Source organism: Crassostrea angulata, chromosome 3 (genome assembly GCF_025612915.1).
Source record: "Crassostrea angulata isolate pt1a10 chromosome 3, ASM2561291v2, whole genome shotgun sequence".
Classification (NCBI taxonomy): domain Eukaryota; kingdom Metazoa; phylum Mollusca; class Bivalvia; order Ostreida; family Ostreidae; genus Magallana; species Magallana angulata.
The window spans coordinates 29,037,947-29,055,508 of NC_069113.1; the positions used below are offsets into that span (position 1 = coordinate 29,037,947).

Sequence of the window (17,562 nt, forward strand, 5' to 3'; positions counted from 1 at the left end):
TTAAAGGATATCTCCCAAAATTATGTAATCATTCTGCCAATGAAGCTTAACTTGTATTTAGCCTGTCTTCTTTTGGAGACCCGTCTCTTCATGGTTTACTTTCAAAGTGAGGTGTGAAACCCTCGTTGTATTACTTGAGGATCTCTACATTATCTTCTCCTAATTAGCACCTATCTAGAGAGGGAGCAGGATACGGTGGGGGTGTTGTTTTAACAATTTAATTCATGTCATACACAAAGTAAATAAAAGTCTTTACCGTTTCTTTGATCTCCAATTAGAAAATTGAATATAGAAAATAATATGATGTGACAAAATAATATAGGCCTATTTAAAAAATAATAAATTATGCATGAGATGCAGATTATACTTCTTTATAATTTTTAAATGAAATGAAGTTTTAATTAATAAAATGTAAATTATAATTAATTTAGAAAAATGTAGGCTGGTGCCTAAACATCTTGGAGCCTAAACATGTTGGGGCCTAAGCGTCTTATCAATGAAGGGCCTAAACATCTTGGGGCCTACCATTGAAAACACATCGGGATCGGAATTTTAAAATATATACCAACTTTGTTGTTGCTATGTACAAAATGCAGTCCAATTAGTGTTTTTTTTTATATTTGAAAAAATCTAAATATGTCAAAAACAGTTGGGGTAGCGGAGCACGTATCAGTAAGATTTCGATTACGATTACAAGTTCCTATCCAACTTGCTTGTCAAGAAAGCTAGATTTTATTAAATTTATGTTTTACTCTGCTAGCTGACAGTCCTGTGCTAAAAAAATCTAACGTTATCTGGTTAAACGTTCTTTTTCGTATTGTCATTTTATCTCCCTATGCAAAATGCACACAAAACGACTAAATAATACAATTTTCTACTTCAGGGAATACTTCCTGTAGTCCCTGGAAAATGGATCTGGAAAGAGGAAACCAAATCTTTGGATTTTGTGAGGTATTTAAGAATAGATGTTTGCATGATCGGTTAATATATAGATCTCCTGAAATGTCAACACATGGAATACCTCGACCCTCTTTCACACCAAAACTTCCACACCATGCAGTTGTAAAAGTTACTGTGAGTTGAAAGACAATCATCTGACCATTTTTCCAAAACCAGTTTCATATAGACCAGTCTGACTTGCATGATCACAATATCCACCCAGATAGCAGGACATCATTGGACCTTTGTTTGGCCAACAAAGTTCCTTATGTTGGGCCACAGTATGCATTTAACATTGGACCAACAGCAATTTGCTCATCGGCCCTCAATCGGACCAACTTGTTGGCTTATTGTTGGGCCAATGTAACAGACAATAGTGGCCATTATTGGGCCACTGTATTCTTTTAATGTTGGGCAAACGTCACTTTTGTACAGTTGGGCCATTGTAAGCAATTAACATTGGGCCAACGGCAATTTGCTCATCTGCCCTTAATCGGACCAACTTTTTGGCTTATTGTTGAGCCAATGTAGCGAACAAGATTGGGCCTTTGTTGGGCCACTGTATTCTTTCAACATAAGGCAAAAAATAAAATACCTGAGCAATAAGAAAAGAGTAAATTTAATTATAACCTATTGCTCATGCAGTTCATGAAGAAAACATTTATAAAAAAAACTCGCAAGTCTCCTCCTCCCTCCTTTTCTTCTCTGCATGTTACTTCCTCCCCGTCTCTTTGGTATACTTTGTAATGTTAGAACTTACAACATGAAAAAGTGATGGGGGACCAGCATCTAAAGAAAAACTAACTGTTGAAAACAGACCCCCCTTCCCCCTCGCATTCTACTGGCCTGTGTATAGTTTGTCGATACAAAGAACAAATTTTGAATGAAAGCATACGTTTGAGTATTGACTATTGTTTTAGTTTAGTATTTTCAGTATGTTTGACCAGAGACATAAATAAAATACTGGTAAATGTTTTGTCTCTGGTTTGACCATGTGCTCGACAGTGTTTACTCTACGTACTTGGCTTCTGCACTCCCCATTATCTGTTTCATGAAATCGTTTAACCTTATAACGTTAATTATACCCGCACTTTCTAAAAAAAAGTTCGGGTATATTTTTGTTACCCTGCTCCGTCTGTCACGTTTTACTTTCTCAAACTGCTCTTACATCTTATAAACCAGCAAACTGAACTCTTGGAGTTTGATTTAGGGTGTCATGTTGTTCTGCAAAAAGGTTTCAAAAATTCTCTAGTATTCCTGGGTGTCAAATAATTGGTAAAAATTTATGTTTTTTCACAAAAAAACCTTCTTCCTCGAACTCCTCCTACATTTTCAATAGTAGACAAATCATCTTTTGGATTACGGTATGTTTTAGGGTATCCTATAGATGCGCAATAAGGTTTCGGAAATTTAAATTTTGTCCTGGGGGTCATTTAATGGCTGAAAAATGATGTTTTTTAACAACAAAAAAATGGTTTCCAAAAAAATCTTTTTTTTTTGCAGTCGCCAAATGATCTTCTAGAATATGATTGGGGTGTCAAAAAATGATGTTTCTTTTTTGCAAAAAAAGTATGGTTTCCAGAACTCCTCTTGCAACTTTTGGAGTAGCTACGTCATCTTTTGGGATATTAATTGGGGCTGTCCTACAGATGTGCAATGAGGTTTTAAAAATTTAAATTTCATCCAGGGAGTCAAATAATAGCAGAAAATTAACGTTTATCACTCAAACAAAAAAAACAGATCCCAGAACTCCTCTTATGATTTAATGGATAGACACATCATGTCTTGGGATATGATAGGGACTGTTCTATAGATGTGCAGTAAGGTTTTAAAAATTTAAATTTTATCCAGGGAGTCAAATAGTAGCAAGAATTGACGTTTATCACTCAAAAAAAAACCATAGATCATAGAACTCCTCTTATGATTTGATGGATAGACACATCATATCTTGGGATATGATAGGGACTGTTCTATAAATGTGCATTTTTATGACATGAAATGTTAAGATTATTGATTAAGTTAAAATTCACATGCAGACAGTTCAACCCCAAATTGCACATAAAGTGCTGCTCATGTGTATTATCATATGGGAAGGGATCTCATTCTTCAGTTATGCAAATGGCGCGGCTACGATATTACGAAAAGTAGCCTGGATGTTGTTTACCCATGATGCTTAGCCAGATTCATGACATTGGGCCAACTCAAGGCCGATATCAATCCCACAACAAATACTCTTTCTAACTTCAGGCGTTTTATGAAAATATGCCAACAGTTAGCCCAACATTGGCCCCATAATACATCACCAGCTATCAATATTTGGTGTTGGACCACCGATGTTCCAATAAAGTTAACCCAACGGCGACAATACAACCATATGAGATTGGGCCAACGATGTGCTGCTATCTGGGCATGCATCTGTATACTGCTTTTTGTGCAATGCAAAATGACACAGTTTGATGAACAGTTTAGTTAAATAGTTTTTCTATTAATGTCTTTTAAATAGTTTTAATTATTTATAGTCAGTTATAGTCAGTTTTGTCAAACTACCGGTATACTATTTGTTTGTTATGCATATAAAATTATAAGAGGAGTATATGTACCACGGCTATTGTGAAACAGTTTGAATCCACTATAATGTATGATTATTATTGAAGAATTAAAGGACCACAGTTGATAAGACCAATAACCCCACCCCCCCCCCCCCCCCCCTTTATCAAATTTTTAGATACATGTATTAATATTCCATCCAAATCAGTTCTTCATAAAAACATAAAATGTTACACAGATCTTGATATCATTTATCATTGAATCAGAATGCAGATTTAAATACATATTTGAATTACATTCATTACATGTAATAACACATAGGAACTTTTAGTTTATATAATTATTTCTCAATTCCAAGTGAACTATAGCTATTACCTTAATATCTGGGAATTTTACAAATAAAGTGAGTGAATACCAGAAATCCCTCCTCAGCTATTAAAATGTACTTGTGTAAATGAAACACAGGATAAAACAGAGAGAGAGAGAGAGAGAGAGAGAGAGAGAGAGAGAGAGAGAGAGAGAGAAGGGGGAGGAGAGTAAAGGTTTTTTATTTTAATATGCACATACATGTACCATAATCAAATACAATATGAGTTGAAATGATTTGGTACATACAAAATCCACTTACCAGTAATGATAAAATGTGTCTATTTAATGGTAATTTATTTAAATTATAGTGCAAATCCAATGGCAGAAAGAGACAGAAAAAAAAGAACAAGAGAAGGAAATAAATTAAAAGACAGGTAAAATATGACCTTTATTTCTTTAGCCTGAAAATAGACTGTTACTTTTGAGTATGCTACAGAAAGGGCCTAGGTGTCCTGAGAATTATAACATGCATTCATAATTCAAAATATTGGTTACCACTAAATAATGTTTGGGATTTTTTAAAATTTGATTTGTTTTAGAGTTGCTTCCAGTGTTGCAAGGGGCGGATTTAGAGACAGAGGTCAAAGTAAAAGAAATGCCACAAAATCTCCACATCCGCCAATTAAACAGACCACAGAACACTCTACCGTCACACTGGATGATGTGAAAGGAGTTGCTTACAGCACAATATTTGATGGAGAAAATCTGTCGGAAACTTTTGAGGGAATATTCCAGTAGGTTATATTCCACAAAAATTTTGTATTTGGAGTGCAAAAAGTTGTATTCAATTTCATGTATACTAAAAAGAAGTCATTATAAAATGTATTCATGCATTTTCATTAATTTATAACATGTGATATGTTGCAGCACGGACCAGTTTGATAATTTTCTTCTACATCTTCTGAGTTATTTCCATTGCTTCTTTGATAAACTCCACCAAGAGCACAAAATAAACACAACAACTTACATGTAAGTACAAGTAACAAGCATATATTACAACATTACAAACTGTATACAGGGTTATTTTCGCCCGTCTTATTTTCACCCTTCTTCACTTACAAACGGTTTCGCTCTGTCTTGAATTCGCCCGGATGCAGTTGTGTAAACAGAGATATTATAATTTGCTAAATAGAATTCATCCATTCTTAAATTCACCATCGGAAAACAAGGGAAAAGGGGCAAAAATAATATGGGGGGGAATATTTCCATGTATACAGTAAACATGTAGTACCTGTACTTTTTTAAGCATCCCAGTTTTCTGTTTTTACCAGAGAAAACTTTTGAATGTATATGCACACATATATCTGTACATTGCTTACCAGGAAATTTTACAAATTTTTTTTTATCAGAGAGCCCAGTAAGTCAGAGAAGGAGGCCTATGAAGTGGCCTGTGCCAAGCTGAAGGTGGCACACAGACTGCTGGGACAGTCCTATTGTTTACTTGTGCTGGGTCTGGGGCTGGAAAATGTGCACCACATGGCTTGTGGAGGGTAGGGACTTATTGTCAATATGTAGCATAATGCTTTGTGCTGTCTGTTGAGTAGATTGCATTAGAAGGAAATGAAGGAAATTTACAGAAGATAAAATTAATGGTGGTTTTTTTTTATGAGAAACTATTAGTAGATCATTTTTTTTCCTCTTTAGATCAAGAGTCTCATCTACTCTGAAGGACAGAAGCATGTTTGAGGTTTGTCATAGACATCATGATAATTGTAAAGATATGTACATCTGTAGTCTAATTTTGGCATCATTTTATGTTAAAATGAATGTAATGGAATATATGATAATTTAAAAATTTATGAGTATGTGATTATTGATTTTGAGAAATATTGGTGCTTTTTCAGTGTTTATGAAATTTTACAAGCCTTATGTTATGTTTGCTCTACTGTTGCAGACCCTTTACTCCTTCTGTGCTTATTTCGTGTGGATTGCATTTAAAAAGAAAGAATACGAAAATGTTAGAAAAGAAATAGGAAGGTAAGAAGATTTCAACTACATTGTTTTTAGTTTTGATTATCACCAAGTCAGAATAAATCATTATCTTTTAAGAATATATTTCAAGATTTTAAATAATTTTGAAATTGATGGGAGCATTTACGCAGTAATGTATTTTTCTCTGCAGGTTGCTAAGATCAGACACATTTAATCCTGCGATTCGGGTAAAAAATGCACCTGATGGTAAGGTTTTGTAACACACCATATGTCTTTTAATTCATGCATCATGACTAATTACACAATGTACAGAAAATTATTTTTATTATTTAAGGATCTATTGTAGGACAGTATTATACTCGAAAGACTGTAAATTAAGACCAATGGCCTCTTCTTTTTTGTAATAGAGAAAGATCTGAAGGAAAAGAAAGACAAGGAAAACAAAGAGGAGAAGAAATTGACCCCAGCAGAATACCGGAGACTGCATCCGTAAGTAATCGGATGCTTCATACCCAGTTGCAAATATCCAAGCAGTATAAGTTTAGGCTGTGGTTTGCAATTTAACATTATCATGCTATTACTTGTTAGGTTTATTACTGCCTTACTGCAGATATGTATCGGGTTGATCAGTCTCATAGACATCTTGGCTTTGCCTCACCATCTATGAGACTGATCAACTTGGTATATTTCTGTAGTCAGTCAGTAACAAACCTAGTAAGCGTTTTGATTTCCCTAGGACCATTCAGTGAGATAGTCATTGCACAAGAAGCAATGGTTTATGCAAATGCATCTGAAACTAAACATGGAGTTAGGCCTTACTTTTTGTCTAATTTTACAGTTGAATCTCATTCTTATCTTTCAAATAGAACTTAAAAATCTTAGCTACATTCCTGACCACTTTCAATGTTCTATTTCTATTTAATTTATACTTTTCTCCCTTTCCTCTGCAGAGGTTCAAGCGAATCTCCATCCTGCTATTTTTAGGTCACCTGAGGTTTTGTATGTTGTACAGAAAATTATTTTTATTATTAAAGGATCTATTGTAGGACTATTATACTCAAAAGACTGTTAATTTTAGGTTACAAAACCTATTAAATGAATATGTGAGACTCCTCAACAAGTTTGTGTATGGATTATATGCTACTCAGGTGACCGTTAAGGCCTATTGGCCTCTTGTATTCTGCTCCAGCCACCACAAAGTGACATAATTTCAAAGGGCAACTGGTTCTTAATAATTTAAGAACTTTCAGAATGCTGTTTCTGTATTAAATATTATGAAATGTCAAGATAAGTAGGAGAATGATCGAAATATTGCCAATGTTTACCATGTTTTTATATTTACAATAATGTCAAACGATAAAAGCTTATAGTAATTATTGTGACACTATTAAAAAGTTCACACAAAAATTTACATTTTTAGCTCACCGAGACGAAGTCGGGGGGAGTTTATGCTATATCCCCAGCGTCTGTGTCGGTGTCAGGACCTGGTTAAAGTTTTTGTTGCAGGTCCTGTATCTAAATTATCACCTGTCCTATCTTCACCAAACTTGCATGGATGATGCACCAAACCTACTTATGGACTTGAAAGACTTGGATGCTGAATCTGAATCCTGAATTTCAGATGCTGGAGCAGGTTAAAGTTTTTGGTGCAGGTGCCCTTTGATAGCAATCTAAGTTGCACCTGACAGGCTTGAATGCTGAATCTGAGCCATAGGTTTCGGATGCTGGAGGAGGTTAAGGTTTTTAGAGCTGGTTAAAGTTTTTGGAGCAGGTGCCCTCCGATGAATATGTCTTAGTTATTACTGGTCTTAAAGTCACCAAACTTGAATGAATGGTATGTCTTATGATACTGATGCAACTCACAGGCTAGAATGCTAAGAAGGTTAAATTTTTTTGGAACAGGTCACATGTTTTATAAATAATAGCTTGCATTGATTTAAGTATATAATGTAAATGAATTGTAGAGGTAGCTTCAGATGCAGAACCTGATCTCCATTATCAAGGATGCTAAAAATATTTACCTCACTCAAACCTGCTTGATAGATGTGTTTGTTGTTAAATGATCTATCATTATTCCTATGATGTAGTATCATATGATAGGATATGATACACTATTGTATAATATGATACAATATAATATCATATATTATTTTGTAAAAAGTTATATGATACAATTATGTGATATTGTTCTAATTTTTTTTTTATATTTATGATATGATATTGTTTTATGATATTGTTATGTTTAGTATTGTATAATATCACATGTTATTGTATCATATGATATGATACAAGGTTGTATCAAATCATATTGTATCATATGATACAATATTATACAAATATTGACTGGAGTTTAGGGCAACATTGATTATATTAGCCCCCGAGGGACAAAATATTGCCCGACGCGAAGGGAATCAATATTGCCCGAAAACACAGTCAATATTTGTTTTGTTATATGAAGAAACGTACCAAAATTTAAGAAAGTAATTAAAAAAAGATCGCTGTGAATTTCTTCGCACAACAAAGAATTCACAAATTCATCACTGTGCTTAAGTTCATCTCCAAAATATCCTCAGCATCAAACGGTCACTGGTGATCCGATCCGCCGCCCGTAAGAATTAAGACACAGATGTTCTACCTGATTTAAATTCACAATAATTCGCAAATCCTTATATCCGTTATGATAGCATTGTGCGTCCGTTGTTTGCTTGCCTTGACTGGCTGTCTATTATGACATCACCTTGTTTTGGAGTCGCGATGAGTTATTTACTTCATTGTTTACGAATCAACAAATCAGAAGTGATTAATTGAAATAGTGGGAATATTCTCTAGGTATTATTCCTCGCCAGTCAATATTAAAAAATATTGACCGGTCAATATTTTTCGGACGAGCTAATATTATTATTATTGACTATTTGTCTATATAGAGTTATATAGGGAGAATATACTACTGAATATAGCAATATATATTATGTATCAAATATGATATACAGTATCATACAATACAGTATCATACTATATTATACATTATATTATTGTATTGATAAACATTGTATCTTATAATACCGTATGAAATGAACATATGATTATCATACAATTTTTTAACAGATGATATACGATATTGTGTCAAAACAGTATCCATGAATATCCGAGTCATAAAGTATGATTTTCATATAATATGATAAAGGTCGTCTCATAAAGGTGATGCCTCATAAAGATGATGCCTCATCTTGGTGAGCTTTGTAATCTGTGATTACCGCTATGTTTTCTTTCTATAGGTTAATTGATTTATTGCTATATTAGATATAATTTATTTATTGTAGAAAAAGACCAGCAATAAAATCAATTATACAGTAAGTATTGATTATACAAAGGTTTACGGTGTTTGTTTTGGCAGTGTGAAAAAAAATTGAAGAAGCTTCCATTTTGAACTAGGGATTATGGAGAGAGAATAATGATAGGTAATAAGTGGGAATACATCTTGGCTAAGCCAAGGGGGGTTTATAAGGGGTTTATGGGTGTAAATTAGAGAAGGGGTGGTTTTTATAAATCAGACTGAATTAAAGTTTTTTGCAAAAGGGCTATGTGCGGTATGGTCAAATATCTGCCCCGATTTCAACCAATTTTTAAATAGTATCGTATAAAAATAAAATCTTCAAATATCATTGTACAGAGGATGCCTATCACTTTAATCTTGATTTTAGTCATCATTGCTCATTTGCTGTTTATCTATAACGTCACCTAAATGACCTAATTCCCGAAAATTCGCAAACAAATGAAAATATTCTCATTTTTGCTTTATATTTTGCATCCGGAAGTGTAGAGCGCAGGTCTGCTCAAGTATGATACTAACATTTGTTTTTCTTCAGATAATTATACACATTATACTAAAAAATGGTACTTGAGCAAGGCTGCGCTTGATGTTTCCCAGTTGAAAAACCATCAGAAAACATTATAATATTAATCAAAATAAGGCAATCTTCATGACGTCATTTCTACATTATGACGTCACTGTGGTGATAACCTTTTACACCCTTATTTTCAATATGATTTCAACAATCTTTCACCTTATTTTTAAAGCTCTTTATAAAACTTTGATTTTGGGGGCAAAAAATGCTTAATACCACACATATAGTCCTTTCTAGGAATAAAATTTCTTCAATATAATACAAAACTTTATCAGTTTGAATTTTTTATATTTTTACCCATTAGTCAGAGGTCTCCAGCCATTGTAGCTGTGTTACCATCTCCTAAAGAGGAGGCCCATTGGCTGTTCAAGATGAGAAATGCTTTGTCACCAAGGTAATATTGTTGGTGTTAATTTTGCCTTTATTGAAATGGTTAATAGTAGCCTCCCAAAATCTTGCATTTTGTTCTTGTTATAAGATACTGGTTTGCAACATCATGGAGATCTGTGTCCATCAAAAATTGTTAGAAGAAAACATTTGAACAAGTAAAACACCAAATATATACACCAGTTAAATAAACCATTGTTCCATACAGAATCTTGACAAGTTACCTATGCAACTTTATATAAAGCTGAAATTTGATCATTACATTATTACTTGCATGTACATGTATTAGAAAACTCTACATAAATTTCTTTAATTATACCCCCCGCAAGTGAAGTTTGGGGGGGTATATAGGAATCACCTTGTCCGTCCGTCCGTCTGTCCGTCCGTCCGTCCGTCCGTCTGTCCGTCTGTCTGTTCGATTCGTGTCCGGTCCATATCTTTCTTATGGAGAAACATTAGAAGTTCCCTCTTCACACAAAGATTGCTTATGACCTAAGGGTGTGTCATGACCTTGAACCAAGGTCATTCGGGCAAGGTCAAGGTCACTGGCAGAAAAAGTACAAAATTCGTGTCCGGTCCATATCTTTCTTATGGAGAAACATTAGAAGTTCTTACTTCACACAAAGAATGCTTATGACCTAAGGGTGTGTCATGACCTTGAAACAAGGTCATTCGGGCAAGGTCAAGGTCACCAACAGAAAAAGTGCAAAATTCGTGTCCGGTCCATATCTTTCTTATGGAGAAACATTAGAAGTTCTTACTTCACACAAAGAATGCTTATGACCTAAGGGTGTGTCATGACCTTGAACCAAGGTCATTCGGGCAAGGTCAAGGTCACCGACAGAAAAAGTGCAAAATTTGTGTCTGGTCCATATCTTTTTAATGTAGAAACATTGGAAGTACTTACTTCACACAAAGATTGCTTATGACCCAAGGGTGTGTCATGACCTTAACCCAAGGTCATTCGGGCAAGGTAAAGGTCACTGACAGAAAAAATTGCAAAATTTGTGTCCGGTCTATATCTTTTTAATGGAGAAACATTGGAAGTTCTTACTTCACACAAAGATTGCTTATGACCCAAGGGTGTGTCATGACCATGACCCAAGGTCATTTGGACAAGGTCAAGGTCAATGGCAGAAAAAAGTGCAAAATTCTTGTCCGGTCCATATCTTTCTTATGGAGAAACATTGGAAGTTCTCAGTTCACAGAAAGATTGCTTATAAGCTAAGGGTTTGTCATGACCTTGACCCAAGGTCATTTGGGCAAGGTCAAGGTCACTTGCAGAAAATTATAAAACTCATGTCCAGTCTATATCTTTCTAATGGACAAATATTGGAAGTTCTTAATTCACATCTAGAATGCTTATAACCTGAGAGTATGTCATGACCTTGACCAAAGGTCAATTGAGGAAGTTAAAGGTCATTGTTAAAAAAAAAAATCGGGCTCAGTATACCAATAATTCAAAATGTTTATATTAAGTGGCTGCTTGACATGTGGAATTTCGTTTGATTCGAGTCATGTTTGTTAACATAAGGATGCAAATGTCCTCATGCATTAACAGTTAACTTGAACTAAAATGGAATTTAAAGAATAGAAATTAGTTTGTGTACTCATATAAGCATTAACAGTTTTAAAAAATAGAGCAGTTGTTATTTATAGAAAATGGACGATGAAATAGATTCATCCAATATTTTCTATAATAGAAAAAATACATGAGTTATGATTTTTCTTAGCGGGGGGTATCAATTGTGAGCTTGCTCACAGTACCTCTAGTTATATTTTGGTTATTTATGATAAACTTCCTATTCAATATTCACAGGCATAATCAATCAGTATATATTTAAGGCCCAGGAAAGGAATTTGTTGGTTGATGCAGAGCAATGCCCAGATTTTCATAGATTTAGAGTATAAGGAAGCAGAATCTATAGAACTGTCGGATACATATCTGATCTCAGGATCATAAAGCAGTCTTAGACTTAACTCATTTGTACGCTGTATTATTATCTTATGATTAAAAACATCAAAAAAATAAAATGCTATTATCAAATATGTCTCTATATTACATTAGTAGTTACATATATTAAGCACAACTTTTATGATTTTAATTATTAAAATTTTATGAACAATTGAAATTTAGACTTAAGTCTAAAATTGCTTCATGATCCAGAGGCCAAATTTTTTACATAGGAACAAAAATATTCCAAAACAATGTAATTTTTTAACCTTTAGTATCTCTTAAAAGGGCATGGTCACGATTTTGGTCAAATCCTATTTTTCTGATGTGCTTATTTACAAAGCTTTAGGAATGCATTACTAATGATCACATGAAATTTGAGAGACAGTCGTTGAGTTATTAGCATCATATAGGACTCACAAGTCATTTAAACAAGGCTCGTGCCCTGTTTTTGTTTACATATATTCAATATACCAGTAAAAATTCTTTTTCAAGCTGATATGTATATGTTCTTATTCATTTGACGCATAAATAGACAGTTCCTAACGTTATACACATACATATTGAATCTAAAACTGGAATTTTCACCTCAACATTCAAAATGTAAACAAAAGCTTTGTTTACATAGCAAATAATTGTAAGCTTTGTAACTCCCTTATAACTCAACGAATGACGCTCAACTTTTGGTTGTTTATTAATAATGCCTTACTAAAACATTGTAAAATCGGAAAAATAATTTTTGACCAAAATTGTGACCATGCCCCTTTAAGCCCTTGTACTTCTTATGTTGGGACGAAGTATATGTATATGCATGCACTAGTAAGTATGAAGTAAGTATGAAGTAAGAGTCTGCATGTACATATATAAAGAATAAGGAATCATTCTTTGAGTATTATGAGGTGATAATTTTGGTCGGGGCGTGATCAAATCCAATAAAGCCCGAAGGGCTTTATGATAGATTTGATCACGCCCTGACCGAAATTATCACCTCATAATATTCAAAGAATGATTCCTTATTACTTATATTTGTATAATTTTAAACCATTGTATGACTAAATATTTAAATATAAATAAGCAAACCCCGCTGGCGCCTCAATTTGGCGTAATTTGTATTATGGTTTATATATAGTTCAAAATCGATAAGTAGTGTTATCACAGGCAAAGACACTGGAAAATGTAAATATACTGGTATATATGTCTGCATGATCTTTTGAATACTTATATTTTGAAGTGAGTTGGAGAAGATTGGCAGAGGAGAGGAAGAAGAAGAGGAGGAGGTGTTTGAAGAAGATCAAATTTACCTCAATAAAAAGACAATCAAGTAAGAATGTGATGCTTTTGCAGGGACAACATGTATTTCTTACTGTGGTGAATGAAGATAAAACATTCATGGAATTATTGACTTTATTACTGACCTGGTCACTTGTAATTTTTAATGAATTTAAATATCATTAAACATGTAATAATGGTAAGGAGGACTTTCAGGATCGGAATAATTGGTGAGCCACTAGCCATGTTCAACCTCCAAACACTGTCTCCTCTTGGAGCTGACAATGAAGATGAAGAAAATGAAGAGGAGGGAGAAAAACAGTAAGAAACACCAAAAGATTAGGGACATTTGTTTTTTTAATGAATATATGTACACCAGCTGATATCTTGTACTTTGAGTAACGGGTATTACATGAAAAGCTGAAGAAACTGTAGCTCCATGGGAAATTCAGGTTGATGGACCGTGGAGCTACAGTTCCATTCATACAAAAAACTATATGTTTTGTGCACAAAAAAGCTGTGCTCTGTATTCTGTAAATATTTTCATACCCAAAAAATTCCTGAGATATTCTATTACGGTAACAGTAGCTGCAGAACTGTAGCTCTCCGGGAAAAAAATATTGACAGACCAGAGAGCTACAGGGCCACCCATTGAAAAAATTGTATATTTATTGCGCAGAAAAACGTGCGCTAGTTTTGGACTGATTTACCTTATTTATACACAAATTCTGTGAAAACAATTAGTACCATTAAATTCTTCATGCAATTTACTACTGATATCGCCTCTTTATTTGCCTCAGACTTTCATCAAAACACGCTACCGACCTCAGAAAATCAAGTATGTTGAATTTACATCGAGATTAGGAGTCGCCATTTATACATGTAAACAAAGTGCACCACATGAATTTACGGGACTGGTGATGGTGTTTAAAAGACTTTCCGAGACAAGTGAACAGACGATATCAGTAGTAAAATGCATGAAGAATTTAATTGTACTAATTGTTTTCACAGAATTTGCGTATAAATAAGGTAAATCAGTCGAAAACTAGCTCACATTTTTCTGCGGAATAAATATACAATTTTTTCAATGGGTGGCCCTGTAGCTCTCCGGTCTGTCAATATTTTTTTTTCCCGGAGAGCTACAGTTCTGCAGCTACGGTAACAGTAACTAATTCCCCACTTTACTTACCTCAAACACCCTAACCGATCTTAGAAAGTGAAGTATGTTAAATTCAAGTTGGGATCAGGAGTCCCCATTTTTACCTGCAAACAAAGCACACCATTTTACTTTTTAAACTTATTCAGAGGCAAGTGAAGTAGTAACATTGTTCAAAATAAAATGTTTCAGGGAATTTTTTGTATTCTCCCAGAATATGTTCCTATTTTAGTTAATAAGTTCATGCAATACAGTGCACAACTTTTTGTGCATAATAGGTATACAGTTTTTTGTGTGGACAGATCTGAAGATCCATGGTACGTAAACCCAAATTTCCCTATGGAGCTACTAAGTTCTGCAGCTATACATGTATTTGACTTAATTTTAAACCATCAACATGCAAAGATAATTTGTAACTTTATCATCAAATGATTAAAAAGAATTATCTCTCAAAAATCAATTTCTCAGGTCACTATCTTTGGCAAGACTTCAGTTTTTAGTTATTAAATGCTTTGATATGTTACAGGACCCCAGTAGAAGACCAGTCAGGGGAGACAGTACCTCCAGGTAAGAGGCTGAGATGATGACAATGTCCATCAGTACTGTATTTATAAAACCAAGGATTTTTTAAAATATATTTAAAATTAATTTTGCATAAAACTAAGTCCTTGTATTTCATGATTCTTCTCTGTTTCCTAGTGGATTGTGTACATGTGACTTAACAAGGGGTATTGTGTTGCTGATTTAGATTTGAAATCATCATAAACCATTACATACCATATTTCAGATGATAAGGAAAAGAAGGAATGATTTTTCTTCATTGCACTCGGGGTATGGTTCTGTATCTAATTCTCTGGCACAGATTTCAGTGTGAATTGGGTTGAGATATGGTCACTGTGTTTTTTATGAAATCTGTGTCTTGAGATTTTTGTTTAGTCCCCTATTCAACCATTGTGTGATAATGCTTAACATGTTGTCATCCTCTTTGAGTCTTGATCAGGACATCAAAGATAACCAATTTAAGGAGGCTTGTTGGTTAACAAATTAACAATCAGAATTACCTGATATTTTTAGGTATGCTCTTTTAAAGCTGCTTGTTTGAATTTTATATCAAATTTTGTGTACACCCTTAAACAGGTCCTTACCCCAACACCCCCTCCTCTGACCCCAACCCCCCTCTAGATCCATGCGTGCTGTTGTTAGTTCTTTTTTAAGCAATATGAATTGCTTATAAAACAACTGTGCTTCTAAAGCTCTCCAGAATAAAGGAATAAAAAATGAAGTCACAGATTTTTTTTTATTTTCTGTATGAAAGATTTATGAGAATAGCTAGTTTATAATATTTTTTGATTTGTTTTTCATTGAACTGGATTAAGTACATTGCTTAGGATGTTTTTCTGCAGATGAGCTGAAGCAACGACAGAGGTTGCTTAGCAACATGTTTTCAATGTTTGGTAAGAAATAAAAATAAATGCATGGTATGAAATCAAATTTTATTACTTCAGGAATTAATGCATTTAAATATAGGTAAACTAATGTGTAATATTCGGAAGTTTATTTTTAACAAAATTTGTCAAGGAAAGAGGGACACTGAATGTCCAATATCTTAACTATAGTTCTCTTATCTGTTTGTGCTAACTTACTAATTACTGTGGCTGTTCAGACTTAACATCACATTGTCTGTCTCTCAGTAAAGCTCTATAACTATCAAATCCTGGAAATGTATGTTTCGATAGTAATGAAGATGCGCTATAGTTATAGTACAGTAGACATTTTGTTTTTGAGAGAGAGAGAGATGTTATTTTGGTCATCTCAATTCAAAGGAAATATCAAAGCATCCAAAACAGTTTATCCTTGTTATTGCAAACCTTGTCCACTTTGTAAAACATTAACATTATATCATCAAACAGAGTGTGCATGAGTTATGAGATGGTGAGTAAATTACATATTTAAGTGCTTTCCATATATTAAGTAGGGAAAAATATACATATTTATATTTTTACTAGTGTACCATTATAAAAGGAGGGTAATTTTTCTGTAGTAGGATATATGAGATGCACAAAAACATACATGCAGCAATATATAGAGCCCATGCTTGGTAAAGTATAATGACATATATACAGAGGCCAGGTCCACACATGGATCATAACTGTCCCAGTATATCCAGTCTATGGAACTTTGAGGTTTTATCAAATTTAAAATCAGCTGGTGAATTTTCTTAATAGTTCTAATGAAAATGCTTGAAAATACTGGTAAAATCCATAATATACCAATATTCAAATGTAATTTTTTTTTATGGAATAGGAATAAATATAATTTGAAACTATTGTCTAGTTTAGCTGATACAACAAGATTTACCCATGAATATGAATTAAGGGACAAATTTAGTTTGTGTCTGTTAATTGGGTTAATTGCTTTTATCCACAGAGCAGAGAGTGAGTCGACAACACACAGCCATTTCCACAGCCACACTTGATGCGGAAGAGACATAGCAACTTAAGGAAATGTAAACAAAAGGAATTCTTCAGTGAAAAAAAAATAATTATCTAGATATTTTGTTATAAAGAACACTTGCCAGACAAGGTTTTTATGTGTTGTAAATAAATGTAAGAAATGTATTATTATTATTCTCTGATTCTTTTACAAAATTGGAAAAAATGCACTGTTTTGTATACATTTATGACATGTGATGTCTTGATATATAAGTCTAGGTTTATTGAGCTGAATTAATTTTGTATCAATTAAGATTATCAATCTCGAAAAAAAATTGCATAAACCTACTGCTGGAAAGATTTGTGGTTCAAACACCCCACCCCCACCTTGAAAAAAAATCACCTTTAAGATAGCTCACTACACCAAGACTTAATCAAGGAATAAGGAATCTTTCTTTGAGTATTATGAGGTGATCATTTTGGCAGGGGCATGATCAAATCCCCAAAAAGCATGAAGGGCCTTATGATAGATATGATCACATCCCAACCAAAATTATCACCTTATAATATTCAAAGAAAGATTCCTTATTATGGTGAGCCCCTTATTACTTATAATTATATAATTTTCAGCAATTGTATGATTAAATAATTGAATATAAATAAGCAGACCCT

At 33.7% G+C, this 17,562-nt stretch overlaps 1 protein-coding gene across 4 annotated transcripts; it reads left to right on the top strand.

Moving 5' to 3' along the window:
• Nucleotides 1-537: 537 nt before the first annotated feature.
• LOC128177747 (protein phosphatase 1 regulatory subunit 36-like) lies at nt 538-17,076 on the top strand. Of its 4 annotated transcripts, none has more exons than XM_052844584.1 (17): nt 538-672; nt 884-951; nt 4,164-4,229; nt 4,395-4,589; nt 4,723-4,824; nt 5,205-5,345; nt 5,500-5,542; nt 5,750-5,832; nt 5,978-6,033; nt 6,195-6,276; nt 9,108-9,137; nt 9,997-10,086; nt 13,265-13,354; nt 13,519-13,623; nt 14,985-15,025; nt 15,246-15,289; nt 16,886-17,076. In XM_052844584.1, exons 1-16 carry the CDS (start codon nt 637-639, stop codon nt 15,266-15,268), a joined length of 1,251 nt encoding a protein of 416 aa, XP_052700544.1. In that variant the 5' UTR covers nt 538-636; the 3' UTR covers nt 15,269-15,289; nt 16,886-17,076. The 4 variants fall into 4 exon arrangements, with proteins under 4 accessions (XP_052700544.1, XP_052700541.1, XP_052700543.1 ...); XM_052844581.1 differs by lacking the exon at nt 15,246-15,289 and adding an exon at nt 15,862-15,912; XM_052844583.1 differs by lacking the exon at nt 15,246-15,289.
• The last annotated feature ends 486 nt before the right edge of the window (nt 17,077-17,562 follow it).